At 40.2% G+C, this 16,216-nt stretch overlaps 1 protein-coding gene across 4 annotated transcripts in view; it reads right to left on the minus strand.

The window, feature by feature from the left end:
- Positions 1-16,216, minus strand: part of LOC114644738 (NACHT, LRR and PYD domains-containing protein 12-like) — a 217,671-nt gene that overhangs the window by 134,488 nt on the left and 66,967 nt on the right. For all 4 annotated transcript variants that reach the window (XM_051924823.1, XM_051924836.1, XM_051924832.1 and 1 more), the window contains exons 10-11: positions 14,938-15,111; positions 4,268-4,444 (exon numbers count right to left, since the gene is read on the minus strand). In XM_051924823.1, the coding sequence (XP_051780783.1) occupies positions 4,268-4,444; positions 14,938-15,111 (351 nt within the window). The remainder of the gene's footprint in view (positions 1-4,267; positions 4,445-14,937; positions 15,112-16,216) is intronic.

Below are 16,216 nucleotides of genomic sequence, written 5' to 3' on the forward strand. Positions count from 1 at the left end.
TTTTATTTTATTAATTTTCATTGTAATCATTCCATACAAACAGATCCATTTATAACCCAACAAATTTGAAAACAAATCAAACCCCATCCCTGAGAAGGAGAGCTTAGCTAAAGAAAAATTTCTTTAAGCTTTTTAATAAGGCAACATTAGACAAAAGAAGGGGAGAAGTAAATATCTATATAAATAAGAGATGGAGAAGGGAGTTAAATACAATAATAGTTAATTCTCTTATTCTAAAATAATATTGATTAAATCCTGCCAAGTTTTGAAAAAATTTTGTACAGATCCTCTAACTGAAAATTTGATTTTTTCCAATTTCAAATAATATAAAACATCAGTTTCCCACTGACTTATAAGAGGAGAATTAGGATTCTTCCAATTTAACAAAATAAGTCTGCGTGCCAAGAGTGTAGTGAATGCAATCACCGTTTGCTTGTCCTTCTCCAATTCAAGTCCATCTGGAAGGACACCAAACACAGCTGTTAGTGGGTTAGGAGGGATTGTGATACTAAGGCTGTCTGAGAGGCACTTAAAAATTTTTGTCCAAAATGATGTTATTTTGGTGCAGGCCCAGAACATGTGACCCAGTGAGGCAGGAGCTTGGTTGCAGCGCTCGCAGGTTGGATCCTGGCCTGGAAACATTTTGGACAGTTTTAAGCGAGACAGATGAGCTCGATATATAATTTTTAGTTGAATAATTCTATGCTTTGTGCATATAGAACTCGAGTGAATTCTCTGCTTTGCTACCTTCCACTCCTTTTCTGATATATTGATTAAGAGATCTTCTTCCCAATGTCCTCTTGGATCTTTGAAAGGTAGGGACTCTAATAAGATTTTATATATTGCGGAAATAGTGTTTGTTTCCTCGGAATTGAGCAGTATTTTTTCCAGCATTGTGGAGGGTGCAAGGTGGGGGAAATCGGGCAATTTCTGTTTAACAAAATTTCTAATTTGAAGATAGTAAAAGAAATGTGTAGCTGGGAGGTTAAATTTTGAACGTAATTGTTCAAAAGATGTAAATATGTTGTCTATATAAAGATCTCTGAGCATTTTAATCCCAAAACTTTTCCAGGTATTAAAAACTGGATATACTTGCGAAGGTTGAAAGAGGTGGTTCCCTTGCAAAGGTGCCACTGATAAAAGATTTTCCATCTTAAAATGCTTCCTAATTTGGTTCCATATTCTGAGTGAGTAAAGCACAATTGGGTTATTAGTATATTTGCGATAACTTTCATTTATTGGAGAGCAAAGCAGGGAATATAAAGAAGTACTACAGGATTTTACTTCTATTGCAGACCAAGCCTGGGTATGTGCATTTATTTGTGTCCAGGTTTTTATGGCTTGTATGTTTGCTGCCCAGTAATAAAACTGAAAATTAGGTAAAGCCATGCCACCTTCTGCCTGAGGTCTTTGTAGGGTCGCTCTTCGGATACGTGGGTGTTTTGAGTTCCAAATGAATGAGGTTATTATTGAATCTAACTGTTTAAAAAACGATTTATTGATATATATTGAAATGTTTTGAAATAAAAAGAGAAGTTTAGGAAGGATATTCATCTTAACAATGTTAATTCTTCCGGCTAGAGTGAGATGAAGGGTTGACCATCTATGCAAGTCTTGCTTAATTTTTTCCATACAGACGCCAAAATTTTGTTGATAAAGAGCTTTATGTTTACTTGTGATATTTACCCCTAGGTATTTAAACTGATCTGCTATGGTAAAAGGTAGGGTGTCTAATTTAATATTATATGCTTGTGAGTTCACTGGAAAGAGTATACTTTTATTCAGATTAATTCTAAGACCAGATATCTTTTGAAATTCTGTTAGTGCTGTTAAAACAGCAGGGACAGTGTTTTCTGGGTCCGATATATATAAGACCATATCATCTGCATATAGAGAAATTTTCTGTTCCAGTCCTTCTCTGACAATCCCCTTTATCTGATGAGAATTTCGGCAGTGAACCGCCAGTGGTTCAATAGCGATTGCAAACAACAGTGGCGACAAGGGACATCCTTGTCTGGTACCACGTTCTAGTTTAAAGTAGTCTGAGCAAATTTTATTAATACAAACTGAAGCTTCTGGACTGGTATACAGTAGTTTAATCCAAGCACAAATATTCGGGCCAAACCCAAATTTCTCCAATGCAGTGAAAAGGTAATTCCATTCGATCATGTCAAATGCCTTTTCTGCGTCTAATGATAGTAATATCTCTGGGGTGTTTGATTTTGCTGGTGAATATATAACATTAAACAAGCGTCGGAGATTTGAAGATAGATGTCGGCCTTTAATAAATCCAGTTTGATCTTGTGATATTACCGAGGGCAGCACTTTCTCCATCCTTCTAGCTAGGATTTTTGAGAGTATCTTAACATCATTATTCAGGAGTGAAATTGGTCTATATGATGCACATTGTAACAAGTCCTTATTTTGTTTAGGAAAGACGGTGATTAATGCTTGTCGAAATGTTTGAGGTAGTATTTGGTGGTCTTTAGCTTCTGTAAATGTTACCAATAAGAGTGGAGCTAGCTGAGTGGAGAATTTCTTATAAAACTCTACGGGGTAACCATCAGGGCCTGATGATTTCCCGCTTTGTAGTGACTTTATAGCGTCTAGTAATTCTGTTAGCGTTAGAGGTTTATCTAGTTCCTCAGCACTTAAAGCATCTATTTGTGGTATTTGTGAATTATCCAGAAATGTATTAGATTGCGTGTTGTCTTCTTTGGGCTCAGTGGAATATAAAGACTTATAGTAATCTCTAAATGTGTGCATTATTTTATTATGGTCGATGATTTCTTCTCCATTCTTGTTGGTGATTACTGGTATTGCATTGTGAACTTCTTGTTTATGAATTTGTTGAGCTAAAAGCTTATTAGCTTTTTCTCCGTGTTCATAGTAATGCTGTCTAGACTTATAAATAAGTTGTTCAGTTTCTTTAGTTGTTAAGATGTTAAGTTCTGTATGCAAGGCCTGCCTTTTCCTGTGAAGAGCTTCACTTGGACGCCTGGCTTGTTCTTCATCTATTCTAGTAATTTCATTTCTTAGCTCTGACACTTTCTTGGTTTCTAATTTATTTCTATGGGAAAGATATGAAATAATCTGGCCTCTTAGGAAGGCCTTTAGAGTTTCCCAGAGTGTTCCTGCAGAAACCTCTGTAGACATGTTTGTCTCTAGGAAGAAGCTGATTTGTTTGGATATAATGAATGCTTTCTTACTTATGAACATGTATGGCCTTGCTTTCTTACTCTTCCTTATGCTTAGCTGTATGAGTGCTGTATGATGTCATTAATTAATGGCCATATAGTGATGACAAGAATATTCACATCTCAGATTAGCCATTTGATTATCTGCTGACAATTCATAAAATCCTGACTGATCTGTGCAGCATTGGAATGAGCAAAAGAAGGATTTGTGAGGCTGGGGATTTGGATCTCTGATCCCACCAGTTAGCCGCTGAGGAACACGTGCATATAAAATATAATCATAATTTTGTTTTAAATGTTTCACAAGTGTGAATTATAAACACAAGAAGGCGCCACTACACACACTGGAGTATCTCAGTGACACATACACCGAGGTCAGAATTCCTCATGGTCTCTGTGCTTGTCAGCATATCAGTCATAACTCCACTTACCAATTTGGTTAGATGTTTTGGTTGACCTGTGTCATATGTCTTGTTTTACTGTTCTTTCAGAAACACATTTTCCTGTTCAGTCCACTTGTCTCTAATGATGCTGAGCTGTCTGTTCACTTGTGGTCACTTCCTGTGTCTCTCACTTTACTGGTCACAATGCCTTTGGTTCCAGTCCTGCCAACTTCTTCTCCTTGTGATCTCCTTCCTCTCTCTGTGGCTGGCTACTAATTTTTACTGCCTCTGCCCACTTTCATCTTCTTTCATGTCTTCCTTTCTTATCTTGTTTCTGCTTCTCTTCTCCCTAATTGCATTTGTAATTGTACCCTACTCCTGTCTGTCCCCTCAGTCCAGCTCTAGTTGTCCACTCCTCTTTTTATATGCTCACTCTGGTGCCTTATTCTGCCCTCTCACTTTCTACTCTTTATTCTGTGACTTTTACCAATCTTTTTGAGGACATTAGAGGAGTGTGATGGAGGAAAGTGAGAATGGAGAACAGGGACAAGGATGGAGCATGCAACTCCAGATTCTGCAGTCTGTCCTGATTAAATGCAGCATGTGTGTTGTAGTTGTGGAATAGTCACAGCCATAAAGTCAGAGGAAATACAATTCATCAAAAAAACACACTTGTTATTCACTCACCTCAGTTTCTCTACTTTACAGTTTTCACTCCTCAGCCCTTCACACAGCTGATCCACTCCTGAGTCCTTTATGCTGTCGTTTGCGCTCAGGTTCAATTCAGTCAGTCGTGAGTGTGAGGAAGAAAGGACTGAGGAGAGAGCTGAGCAACATGATGAGGAGAGAGGACATAAGGACAAACTGTGAAGAAGAAGAGAGAGAGAAATAAGAACACAGAGACAGACAGACAGATGCAGGGACAAATGTAAATCACACAAACTTCCTATCAGTTATGACAAAGACTGAGCAGTCATTGAATGTGCTATCCGTGACGTCCATCTATAGTGAAGCACTGACCACAGTGGAAAAAAGCAAATTATTATTATTATTATTAAAGATAAGCAAGAGAGCTGAAAACCAAAATGGATAGTAAGACACATTTAGAGAAGAAATGTAATAAGACAATGGTATTGTATGGAGAAGATGAGAAGAAAATGGTGGGGGAAAGCAAACATGTGGAGTGAGGACAAAGTCAAATTAGTTTGAAACTGATTAGATAAATGAAGGCCAGCATCATCTGACCAGTAATTAATTGTTGAACTATGGAGGAGAGGAGAATAAAAAAAACTCAGTCAGTAACATCAATGGGAAAAAAATAACTATGGGGGTTCAGGGCCAATTAGAACAAATAAAGTCAGACACTGTCAGAGTCCTAGAGACCTCAGCCAACTGGGTCACTGTCTGCTGCTGGGCAGTAGAGCAGTGGCACCAAGTGCTGAATGAAGAGTCCAAGAATTGAAACAGAATAGAGGAAGGTTAGCAAAAATTTATAAATATTGTATTACTTTTATTTCTGTTTAAATGACTAACAAAGATGAAGTATGCACAGCTATTCAGCAGCTCTAGTCAGGGTATGCTGAACTAAAGTTGTGAGTCTTCAGCCTGAAAGCAAAGGGGCACCTCTTATAGTAGCAAGCAGATCATTCAGCAGCTAAAAAGCTCAGCCTCCCATTGTTATTTTATTAATTGTTAGAATCTTAAATAAGCTGGCATTTTGAACTCTTAATGCACAGTCTCATTTGTAAGTAATATTAAGTTCAAATAAGTAAGCAGGGCATTGGCCATTTAAGGCTTACATTTTAAAAGGAGAAGAAACTTAACTGGACACCAGTACAAGGACTTGAGAACTGGAGTTATGTGGTCATAATTTTTAGTTCTTGTAATACATCTTTCAGCAGCATTTTGAATTAACTGAACACTGCATAAAGAATAATTTCAGCAGTGAGTAAATAATGCGGTTTAGTAGTTAATCCTACTACTTGCATCCGGCGCCGCCGTGAGTGGCAGCCTTTTCAGCAGCTCCGTGTATGACTGTATATGTATGTGTACTTTTCTACTTTTATTTTTCTATTTTTATTTATTGATCACTCCTACCACTTTATTTTATGTGGATTCCTTCCCTGGACACACTTACTTTTACAACGTGGGCATGGATTTTAACACGCCGAGACTCGCCTATTCAAGTACTCAACTTCGGGCGCTGAGAACAAATGCCAGTGCCGGTGTGGTTCCATATTTACCCGACGAGGTAAGAAGGCGGTATCGTGGCAGCAGAGCCGGCACTAAGCTAAAAAAGAAGCGGCTTGCGAGAAAGTGGCGTTTCAAGCCTTCGGTGCCTTCTGTGATTCTGGGGAATGTAAACTCAATCTCAAATAAGATCGACGAACTGGCTGCGCTGGTGAAAAATGTAAGGACCTACAGAGAATGCAGTTTGTTGTGTTTTTGCGAAACCTGGCTAAATAACACCATCCCAGATGCCATTGTGGAGCTACCCGGGTTTAGCACAGTTAGAGCGGACAGAGATGCAAGTACCTGTGGTAAGCACAAAGGAGGAGGACTCGCTCTCTATGTTAATACACGGTGGTGTCACTCTGGACATGTTAACGTCAAAATCTCCACTTGCTGCAGGGATATCGAACTGTTGGCCGTAAGTTTACGTCCCTACTATTTGCCCAGAGAGTTTGGACATGTCATTGTTGTTATTGTATACATTCCTCCTCGGGCAGACGTGGAGTCAGCGAGTGACATCATCCATTCCGCTGTTGCTAAGTTACAAACGCAGCACCCTGAGGCGCTTGTGCTAATCGCTGGAGACTTTAACCATGTGACGCTGGACAAAACATTGCCTACATTCTCCCAGTATGTGGACTGTAACACCCGGGGAAATAAGACTATTGATTTACTGTATGCAAACGTTAAAGACGCATACAGCGCCACCCCGCTGCCTGCGCTTGGGAAAGGAGATCATAACCTGGTTCAGCTTCAGCCTCACTATAAACCAAAAGTTAGAGTCCTACCTGTAACCACACGATCATTCAGGAAGTGGACTCCGGAGGCTGAGAATACTCTGAGAGAACTTTTTGGAACTACAGACTGGGATATCCTGCAGGGATCTCATAATGAGAACATTGAGGAAGTTGTTGACTGCACTACTGACTACATCAACTTCTGTATGGACATTGTAGTTCCAGTAAGAACAGTACGCTGCTATGCTAACAACAAGCCATGGATTACAAGTGACATCAAGGGCCTTTTGAATCAGAAGAAAAGGGCTTTTAAAGACGGTGATCAGCATGAGCTCAAGCGCGTGCAGAAGGAACTCCGAGTCCAACTCAGGGCGGCGAAGGAGCAGTACAGGAGAAAGCTGGAGCAGAAGTTGCAGAATAACAGCATGAAGGAAGTGTGGGATGGGATGAAGATCATCACTGGCTGCAGCTCGAAGCGGGGTACCACCATTGAGAGAGACGTGAAGAGAGCAAACCAAATGAACAACTTTTTTAACAGGTTTGACCACCCTAACCCACTCTCACTCTCACCTCGGAGTACTGCACCCTCCACACATCCTTCTGCTGATACCAGCATAGGAAAAACATCCCCACCCATAATAACAACAGCGCAAGTGAGCAGAGAGCTGAGGAGACTTCGTGCCAGCAAAGCAGCGGGTCCAGATGGAGTATCGCCACGACTGCTGAAGGTCTGTGCATCGGAGCTGGGGGGTCCTCTACAGCGCATCTTCAACCTGAGCCTGGAACAGGGGAGAGTCCCGAGGCTTTGGAAAACATCTTGTATCACCCCAGTCCCAAAGGTATCACGTCCTAGTGAGCTGAATGACTTTCGGCCTGTTGCTCTGACATCACATGTGATGAAGACCATGGAGAGGCTGCTGCTTCACCACCTTAGGCCACAGGTTCAACACGCCCTTGACCCTCTGCAGTTTGCATATCAGGAGAAGGTGGGAGCGGAAGATGCCATCATCTATATGCTACACCGATCCCTCTCTCACTTGGACAGAGGCAGTGGTGCTGTAAGAATTATGTTTCTAGACTTCTCTAGCGCCTTCAACACAATCCAACCTCTGCTCCTTAGGGACAAGCTGACAGAGATGGGATTAGATTCATACCTAGTGGCATGGATCGTGGACTATCTTAAAGACAGGCCTCAGTATGTGCGTCTTGGGAACTGCACGTCTGACATTGTGGTCAGCAACACAGGAGCGCCACAAGGGACTGTACTTTCTCCGGTCCTGTTCAGCCTATATACATCGGACTTCCAATACAACTCGGAGTCCTGCCATGTGCAAAAGTTCGTTGATGACACTGCTATCGTGGGCTGTATCAGGAATGGGCTGGAGGAGGAGTATAGGGACCTAATCAATGACTTTGTTAAATGGTCCGACTCAAACCACCTACACCTGAACACCAGCAAAACCAAGGAGCTGGTGGTGGATTTTAGGAGGCCCAGACCCCTCATAGACCCAGTGATCATCAAAGGTGACTGTGTGCAGATGGTGCAGACCTATAAATATCTGGGAGTGCAGCTGGATGATAAATTAGACTGGACTGCCAATACTGATGCGCTGTGCAAGAAAGGACAGAGCCGGTTATACTTCCTTAGAAGGCTGGCTTCCTTCAACATCTGCAATAAGATGCTGCAGATGTTCTATCAAACAGTTGTGGCGAGCGCCCTCTTCTACGCAGTGGTGTGCTGGGGAGGCAGCATTAAGAGGAAAGACGCCTCACGCCTGGACAAACTGGTGAGGAAGGCAGGCTCTATTGTTGGCATGGAGCTGGACAGTTTAACATCTGTGGCAGAGCGAAGGGCGCTCAGCAGGCTCCTATCAATTATGGAGAATCCACTGCATCCACTAAATAATGTCATCTCCAGACAGAAGAGCAGCTTCAGCGACAGACTGCTGTCACTGTCCTGCTCCACAGACAGATTGAGGAGATCGTTCCTCCCCCAAACTATGCGACTCTTTAATTCCACCGGGGGGGTAAACGTTAATATTTAACATTATACATAGTTATTGTCTGTTTTTTTCACCTGTATTATTATCATTCTTTAATCTAATATTATTTATTGTATCAGTATGCTGCTGCTGAAGAATGTGAATTTCCCATTGGGATTAATAAAGTATCTATCTATCTATCTATCTATCTATCTATCTATCTATCTATCTATCTATCTATCTATCTATCTATCTATCTATCTATCTATCTATCTATCTATCTATCTATCTATCTATCTATCTAAAAATAAACTATTATAATAAGTTTGTAATAATATTAAGATTAATGTCAATGTCTCTGTTCAGACACATTTAAATGTATTTTTCGTTCCTTTTCTGTGTACATGCAGAGCTGAGCCAGATTTAGTATAAAGAGTGTCAGCATTCAGAATTGTTGGGCCAAGCATAGGATAAGATAGACAGGGACAGCTGGAGGAATGTGTCGTCAGCCTGAAGAGAACTGTGTGCTATTTGTACCTGCTGTCTGATGTTAACACAAAATCTTCTTTCCTTGTTTGGAATTGGGCTATGTGCCATCTGGGGGCTTGCACGTGTAGAAAGCAGTATAAAACAGCTTGGAGAATTGCCAAACGCTGGAAAACTGACGGTTGGATGAAAGACTACATCAAATCGGTCCTGAAAATCCTTCCTGCGCCGCAACGATGACTGCATACTCTACATGCAAGGCCCCCACCCTTGGACTGAGTACTGCTGTTCGTTTCCTCCATCTTATATGCAGCGTAAGCTGATATTAAACAAAGCTAAGTTATTCTTTTCATTTTACGTGATTTTTCACCGCCGTATCACTAAGGGAGGGATATCACCTTTTTAATTTATAATTATTTAAATTCAGGTTAATTAAGACGCCGCAACTGAAAAGAACATAGTTCCAGGGAGCTAGTGTCTTCTATTGGATAACATAAACACAAGAAGGATCCCCCATACGTAAAAAATGTCTTAATTTTCCAGCATTTCTATGATGATAAAACATGTTTTGGATTGTTTTGTAATGTGTGTTGTACGTGACATGCTAGAATCAAAGACAACACCTGTACTGCATGCCGATTCAATATAACTAATGAGGATTCCAACTGAGTTAAAAACTGACAGAATACTGTTACTGTCTCATTATCCATCCATCCATCCATTTTCCAACCCGCTGAATCCGAACATAGGGTCACGGGGGTCTGCTGGAGCCAATCCCAGCCAACACAGGGCACAAGGCAGGGAACCAATCCCGGGCAGGGTGCCAGCCCACCGCAGCTGTCTCATTATTCCATTGAATAAATAATATATATATATATATTTTGGAATTCAGAGACAAATTGTTCTCTTCCATCCGCTTGTTTAAGTCACTGACACAATTAATTAAGAACAGTATTGGAGAAACATCATTTGTTCTAAAAAAGGTCTAACTATGAGTCAGCTGCATATGAATGAAAATTAAAGATATGCTTCCTAATGAGAGATTCAAAAGGAAGCATGTAAAGGTCCCAGTACTGAGCCTTGTGGGTCACCATATCTCACTTCTAAGTATAATAATGGGAGTCCTGTCTGCACATTTCTGTATTTACTGGAATTGATTTGATAAATAAGAACTAAACCAGGTGAGAACAGTGCCTGTAAACCCAATTTCAGTTTCCTACCTGTGCAGTAAAATGGAATGGTCAATGGTGTCAAATTCTGCCCTTAAATCTAACATTATAATTACAATTATTATCAGATTATTGTCTGATTATTATCATTATCAGAAAGTCATTTATGACACGCGTTATTGCTGTACTATGATCGGTGCAGAAACCAGACTGAAATTTCTTAAATAAATTGTGATGTGTGAGGTGATACTGAAGCTAATTGCCTTTTACTTTTTCATGTATTTTAGAGAAAAGGAGTACATTTAAAATGGGTCTATAATTATTAAGTGTATATGGGTCTACAGAGCCCTTCACTATTATCTGCACTCCTTGTAAAAATCAGTATGAAGGGCTACAAAAAAATAACTGTTTGCTGAAGAACCGTCATCTTGCACTGAAAACATGAGAAACATCTGACCATTAATTGAAACAAATTCATTCAAAGAAAAACAAGGCCCTCATCAAGAAATAAATATTTTTAGCAAAAACACATGTGCAATTCCCCAGCTGTGATTCTTGGGAATATTATTGCCTCCCAAGAATCACATCTGGGGAATTGCAAGAAAAAGTAAAATCCCGGTGTTATCAGGTCTCCAGAACCACCATCAGAAGGCATCCACATGTCAACAGATTATTTGGAAGGTATGCCAGAAAGAAGCCTCATCTGTCAGTTATCCACAAATGTAAGCATCTGGAGTTAGTAAAACATTACTACAACTTTGAAAGGAACCGTGTTCTATGGTCTGATGGAACAAAAATGTAACTTTTTTGGCAATAAACATGTAAAGTGGATTTGGTGTAAAAAGTAGGGCGGCTATAATGAAAAGAACCTTGTCCCAACTGTGGCATATGGTGGAGATTTTGTGATATTGTGGTGCTGTTTTTCCTGTAAAGGTCCTGGAAACATTGTTAGGGTACATGGCATGATGGATTCCATGAAATATCAGGAGATTTTAAATCAAAATCTGGCTGCCTCTGCCAGGAAACTAAAACTTGGTTGTCACTGGATCTTCCAGCTGGATAATGATTCAAAACACATGTCCAAATAAACCCTGCAATGGTTAACTGACCACAAAATCAAAGTCCTGCCATGGCCATCTAAGTTCCTTGGTCTGAACCCTGTTGAAATCCTGTGGAGTGAGCTGAAGAGGAGAGGACACAGGAGAGGGCCAAGGACCCTGGATGATCTGGAGAGATTATGGAAAGAAGAATGGTGGTCTCAGATGCCATGCTCTGTATTCTCAAGCCTTATAAAAGGTTTCAAGAGAAGACTAAGTGCTGTTCTATTGGCTAAGGGAGGTTGTACAACGTATTAGATGCAGGGGTGCCAACAATTGTGGCACATGTGTTTTTGTTAAAAATATTTATTTCTTGATGAGTGCTTTGTTTTTCTTTGAATGAGCTTATTTCAAGTAAAAGTCAGATGTTTCACATTGCCAGTAATAGTGGAGGACTATGTAGGTATTCATATTTAAGCAACCATCTGATAGCTGGAACTTTATGTGCATCAGGAACTGAGACATTTGGTGCATTTTGATTATGATTATTTTTGTTCATTTTGAGTTATTATTGTTCATATTTTTATGTTTGTGCTATAGTATTACATGTTTTTATATATTTTATTTTGTTTCTGTTTCTTTTTTTTTTTGAGTGATTATGAGTCTTATTTTTACATATTTTCTGTTATGTTTATTATTGAGTACTGTTTAAATGTTCTTTTGTTTCTCGTTCTTTGTGGCTGCAGCCCCATAACGCAACAGCGGCCTGACTTCACGACTCCTGGTCTGGTCATGTAAATGAGCCATAAATGCCTAGGAGTAGGAGCCATTCATAGTTTTTTTGGACTTTCATGAGTATCGCTTTCGCTGTTTGGATTTACTGTTTTTATTGTTTTCTTTTTTTCTTGTCTTGCTTTCTCAGATTCTGTCTCTGGTCTGTTTACTTTAGATTGCCATTTAGGTGACTCCTTTTGTGCCTCTTTACATGCTAAGATGCTTTTGCCTTGTATTTCATTGTAAAATAAATCATGTATTTATAAAGATTCTTCACTGGCGCTGTTTTTCCAAGCTAAAGGTTTACCTTTATCCTTCCTCTTGCGGGGCTTTTGGTATATATTTTGAAATTTGTATGTTTTTTTTTGTTTTGCCAGATCCCTGTTTTTGAAGCCTGCTCCAGATAATAATAATAATAATAATAATAATAATAATAATAATAATGGTTTACATTTATATAGCACTTTTCTTACTACTCAAAGCGCTCTCCATGCAGGGAGGACTCGATGAAGCCAGCAGGTGCCTGGCGCTAGTAGAGAGTGAGGTAATAGGTATTCATTAATAGGGAAGAAAACATTTATTTAAGTACAGTGTAGAAAGTCAACAGGGCTTGAATGTAAAGAAGTTAAAAGAGGGCAGCCTCCCTGGATTGCATCAGGGACACAGGCTTGGAGCTGGGAGGCTCAACCCTGTTGGGGCACATGGTCATTGCCAAGGGGTGCCTGGACAGTCCCGGAGTCATGGAAGAGGATCAGAATGCACCTGGAGCACTTCCGGTTGCACTATACAAGAGGCCACTTCACTCCATTCTGAGATCCAGAGTCAGGAGGTGATGGACAGAACTTGAGTGGAGGGGTGTAGGTGGTAAAGAAAAGAGAGAGAAAGAGAAGAAGAAAAAGAAACTGAACCGTAGTGGTCATTGTTGGTGATCTGTGCACTGTGTGCTGAAAAGAAGAAATTTAAAAGGGTGTATTTTGCACTTGTGTCTCTGTGCCTGTGTGAGTAGGGGGCTGATCGTTTACAATATGCAGAGAACAGATGGGGGTGTGAGAGCCAAAGTGTAAAACATGGGATTCTGGGACATGTAGAGTCTCCTAATTAACTACATGTACTTCCTGATCAAAATGGTGGTGAGTCTCTGAGATGAAATATTAAAAACACATTACAGCATTATAAATCACATAAGTGAGTTTGCAAGATAATTTTACATCAGCCAGCAGACAAACTCTTAACAGGCAATGGTCTGCAAGCACTTCATAGGCTGTATGGTGGAAGATGTGAGGATTAGCCTGGAGCACTAAAAGACCCATGTTTATCCCAGGATATTTGACACACCACAGAGAGCAGACAGCCTTGTGGTGCACCAGTGCTGACCATCAGGGGGTTAGATATGTATTGGTCCATCCACTCCTGTTTAATGTCCATCACAAAAGAAGGACGCCTCACACCTGGACAAACTTGTGAGGAAGGCAGGCTCTATTGTAGGCATGGAAACTGGACAGTTTGACATCCGTGGCAGAGCGACGGGCACTGAGCAGGCTCCTGTCAATCATGGAGAACCCACTGCATCCACGAAACAGTGTCATCTCCAAGCAGAGGAGCAGCTTCAGCGACAGATTGCTGTCACTGTCCTGCTCCACTGACAGACTGAGGAGATCGTTCCTCCCCCACACTATGCGACTCTTCAGGGGGTGTAAACGTCAATATTATTCAAAGTTATTGTCTGTTTTTACCTGCATTTTTATTACTCTTTAATTTAATATTGTTTTTTGTATCAGTATGCTGCTGCTGGATTATGTGAATTTCCCCTTGGGATTAATAAAGTATCTATCTATCTATCTATCTATCTATCTATCTATCTATCTATCTATCTATCTATCTATCTATCTATCTATCTATCTATCTATCTATCTATCTATCTATCTATCTATCTATCTATCTATCTATCTATCTATCTATCTATCTAAATGTTGTGATTCACTGACTGACTGAGCTGGTCAAATAAAGCTGTCTGTTTCTGCTCTAATAGCTCAATGCTGAAGATGTTAAAGACTGAGCTGAAATCTCCAAACAAGATCCTCATATATGTCCAGGACAGTCAAGATGTCGGTAGATGAAGGTTAGGCACAAATCTGCACATCATTGACATACCTGTTGACTTAACATGCATCAAGTCAAATGGTGCCATAAAAACTGTGATTTCTGAGGTGATGGTAAAGATTTTGAAACAGGCAAGAACAGAGCTCAGGTCTAGAGACTGATGCCCACAAATACAGGGGACATTTGCACTGCACAAAGGAGACAAGGTTTGGTCAATCTGCTACTGTTTTCCTCTTTTTCTAATACTCCTGTCTTTGTCCATATGTCACTCTTCCTCTTTGACACTCTACTCTTTTGTTTTGTTTTTTCTCTTTATTCTTCTCTCTGTTTGTCTCCTTATCTTATCAGTCTTACCCTGCTCCTTTCTTTCACCTCAGTCCAGCTCCAGTTACCCACCCCTCTATGTCCACAGCTCTTCTGCTCCCATTGATGGCGTTTCTTCTCCATTATTCCGTTCAAGTGACTTTTTACAAACTTTATTAAGGGGATCAGAAGTAAAGGAGTGTAAAGTAGGGAAGTAAAATTGGAGGACAGGAAAAAAGATGAGTATGAAATTAGGAATCTTCAGTGTTGGATTGTGGGGGCAAGAAATAAAGCAACAAAGCAACAGACTGGACAGAGACAATGACTAGGAGGATGAGAATTAGCCAATATGAGGGAGGACTCAGGGTCACAATGCTGTTATATGATTTAAGGGCAATCTTCATATGCACCCATCTCATGTCTCTCTGTCTGTTTGTGCACATGTGACACTGCAGCCACATCCATAAAGTCAGAAGGAATAAAATTCAACAAGCACCTTCACATCCTTGCTCACTCATTCACTTGTTGTTCACTTACTTCAGTTTCTCTAATTTGCAGTTTTTACTCCTGAGCCCCTCACACAGCTGATCCACTCCTGAATCCCCAATGTTGTTTTTGTGCAGGTCCAGCTCGGTCAGTTGTGAGTGTGGAGAAGAAAGAGCTGAGGCGAGAGCTGAGCAGCAAGTGGAGGGGAGACCACATTGAAACAGGCTGTGGGGATTGAGAGACAAGTGAGGATATGAACAGGAACAGACAAGACAGACACAAAGCACAAAAGTAAACCAAACAAACTTCATGCTGCTTGCATCAAAGACTGAGTTCTCATTGACTGTGCTGACTGTGAAGTCCATCTATAGTGAATCACTGATCACAGAAGAAGAATAGCATTGTGTGAATGAAATCAAAAGTTAAGACTAAAGGAAAAAATTAATAAGAATACTCTACGATTATATGGAGAAGAAAATGAAAGAAAAAAAACAAACTGAGGGACAAACATCATGTGTTGTGAAGACAAGGTAGACATGGGGATCTAATGGCCATCTTTAATTCTCTTTATGTTATTAACGCTTGTTCAGTTTTTCTTTTCTTTCTCTATACTTCACCATTTTCCATTTTTGTTTATCACGTCTATATGTTGGTCAGACATGTCAGTAAGAATCTAACTAGATCGTCAACAGGATAACATGAGTGACTGTCACCTGTGAGAAAAATGAGTTGCCAGAAAGGCTAATCAAAACAGTTGCTGTCACCCACTAAACAAGTTAATACACTCCACATTCTTTATCATCAATTCTCCCACAATCCCTCACTTCATATTCATCATTCTTGCCTCATTAAAGTCCACATTCAAACCCCTGCCACCTCAGCCTCTGGTCTTATTAGTATATCACCTAAATATCCACGTCATCTGTTTGTCTTTCAGTTCTCTTTGTTCCTTCATGTCATTCCACAATAAGACCAATGCTGTCCTTAAAGGTGCCGTATAGCCAGGAGTGTCTTCTTTCTGTCATGTCCCCCTGAGTGATGGAAGGTGGTCAATCAAACTGACATCATCTTTCACTCAGCTGTCAAGATGGACAGTTTACAGTATGCACGGCATGTTCCATTCTTCTAGTCTGGTTTGTAAGTGTCTAGTAGTTTGTGTTGTACTGCCAGTTCTTGATGCTTGCCATCTGATTGCATCTGTCATGTCACTAGTTTATAGCCTGATATGATGTGTTGGATTGTTTCTTGATATTGTAAGGCCAGCATAAACCCTTCTGTCTCACCAAACATCTTACAAGTGCTTAGCCAGATATTTGACTCCATCTGATCC

The sequence above is a fragment of the Erpetoichthys calabaricus genome, chromosome 1 (genome assembly GCF_900747795.2).
Source record: "Erpetoichthys calabaricus chromosome 1, fErpCal1.3, whole genome shotgun sequence".
NCBI lineage: Eukaryota > Metazoa > Chordata > Cladistia > Polypteriformes > Polypteridae > Erpetoichthys > Erpetoichthys calabaricus.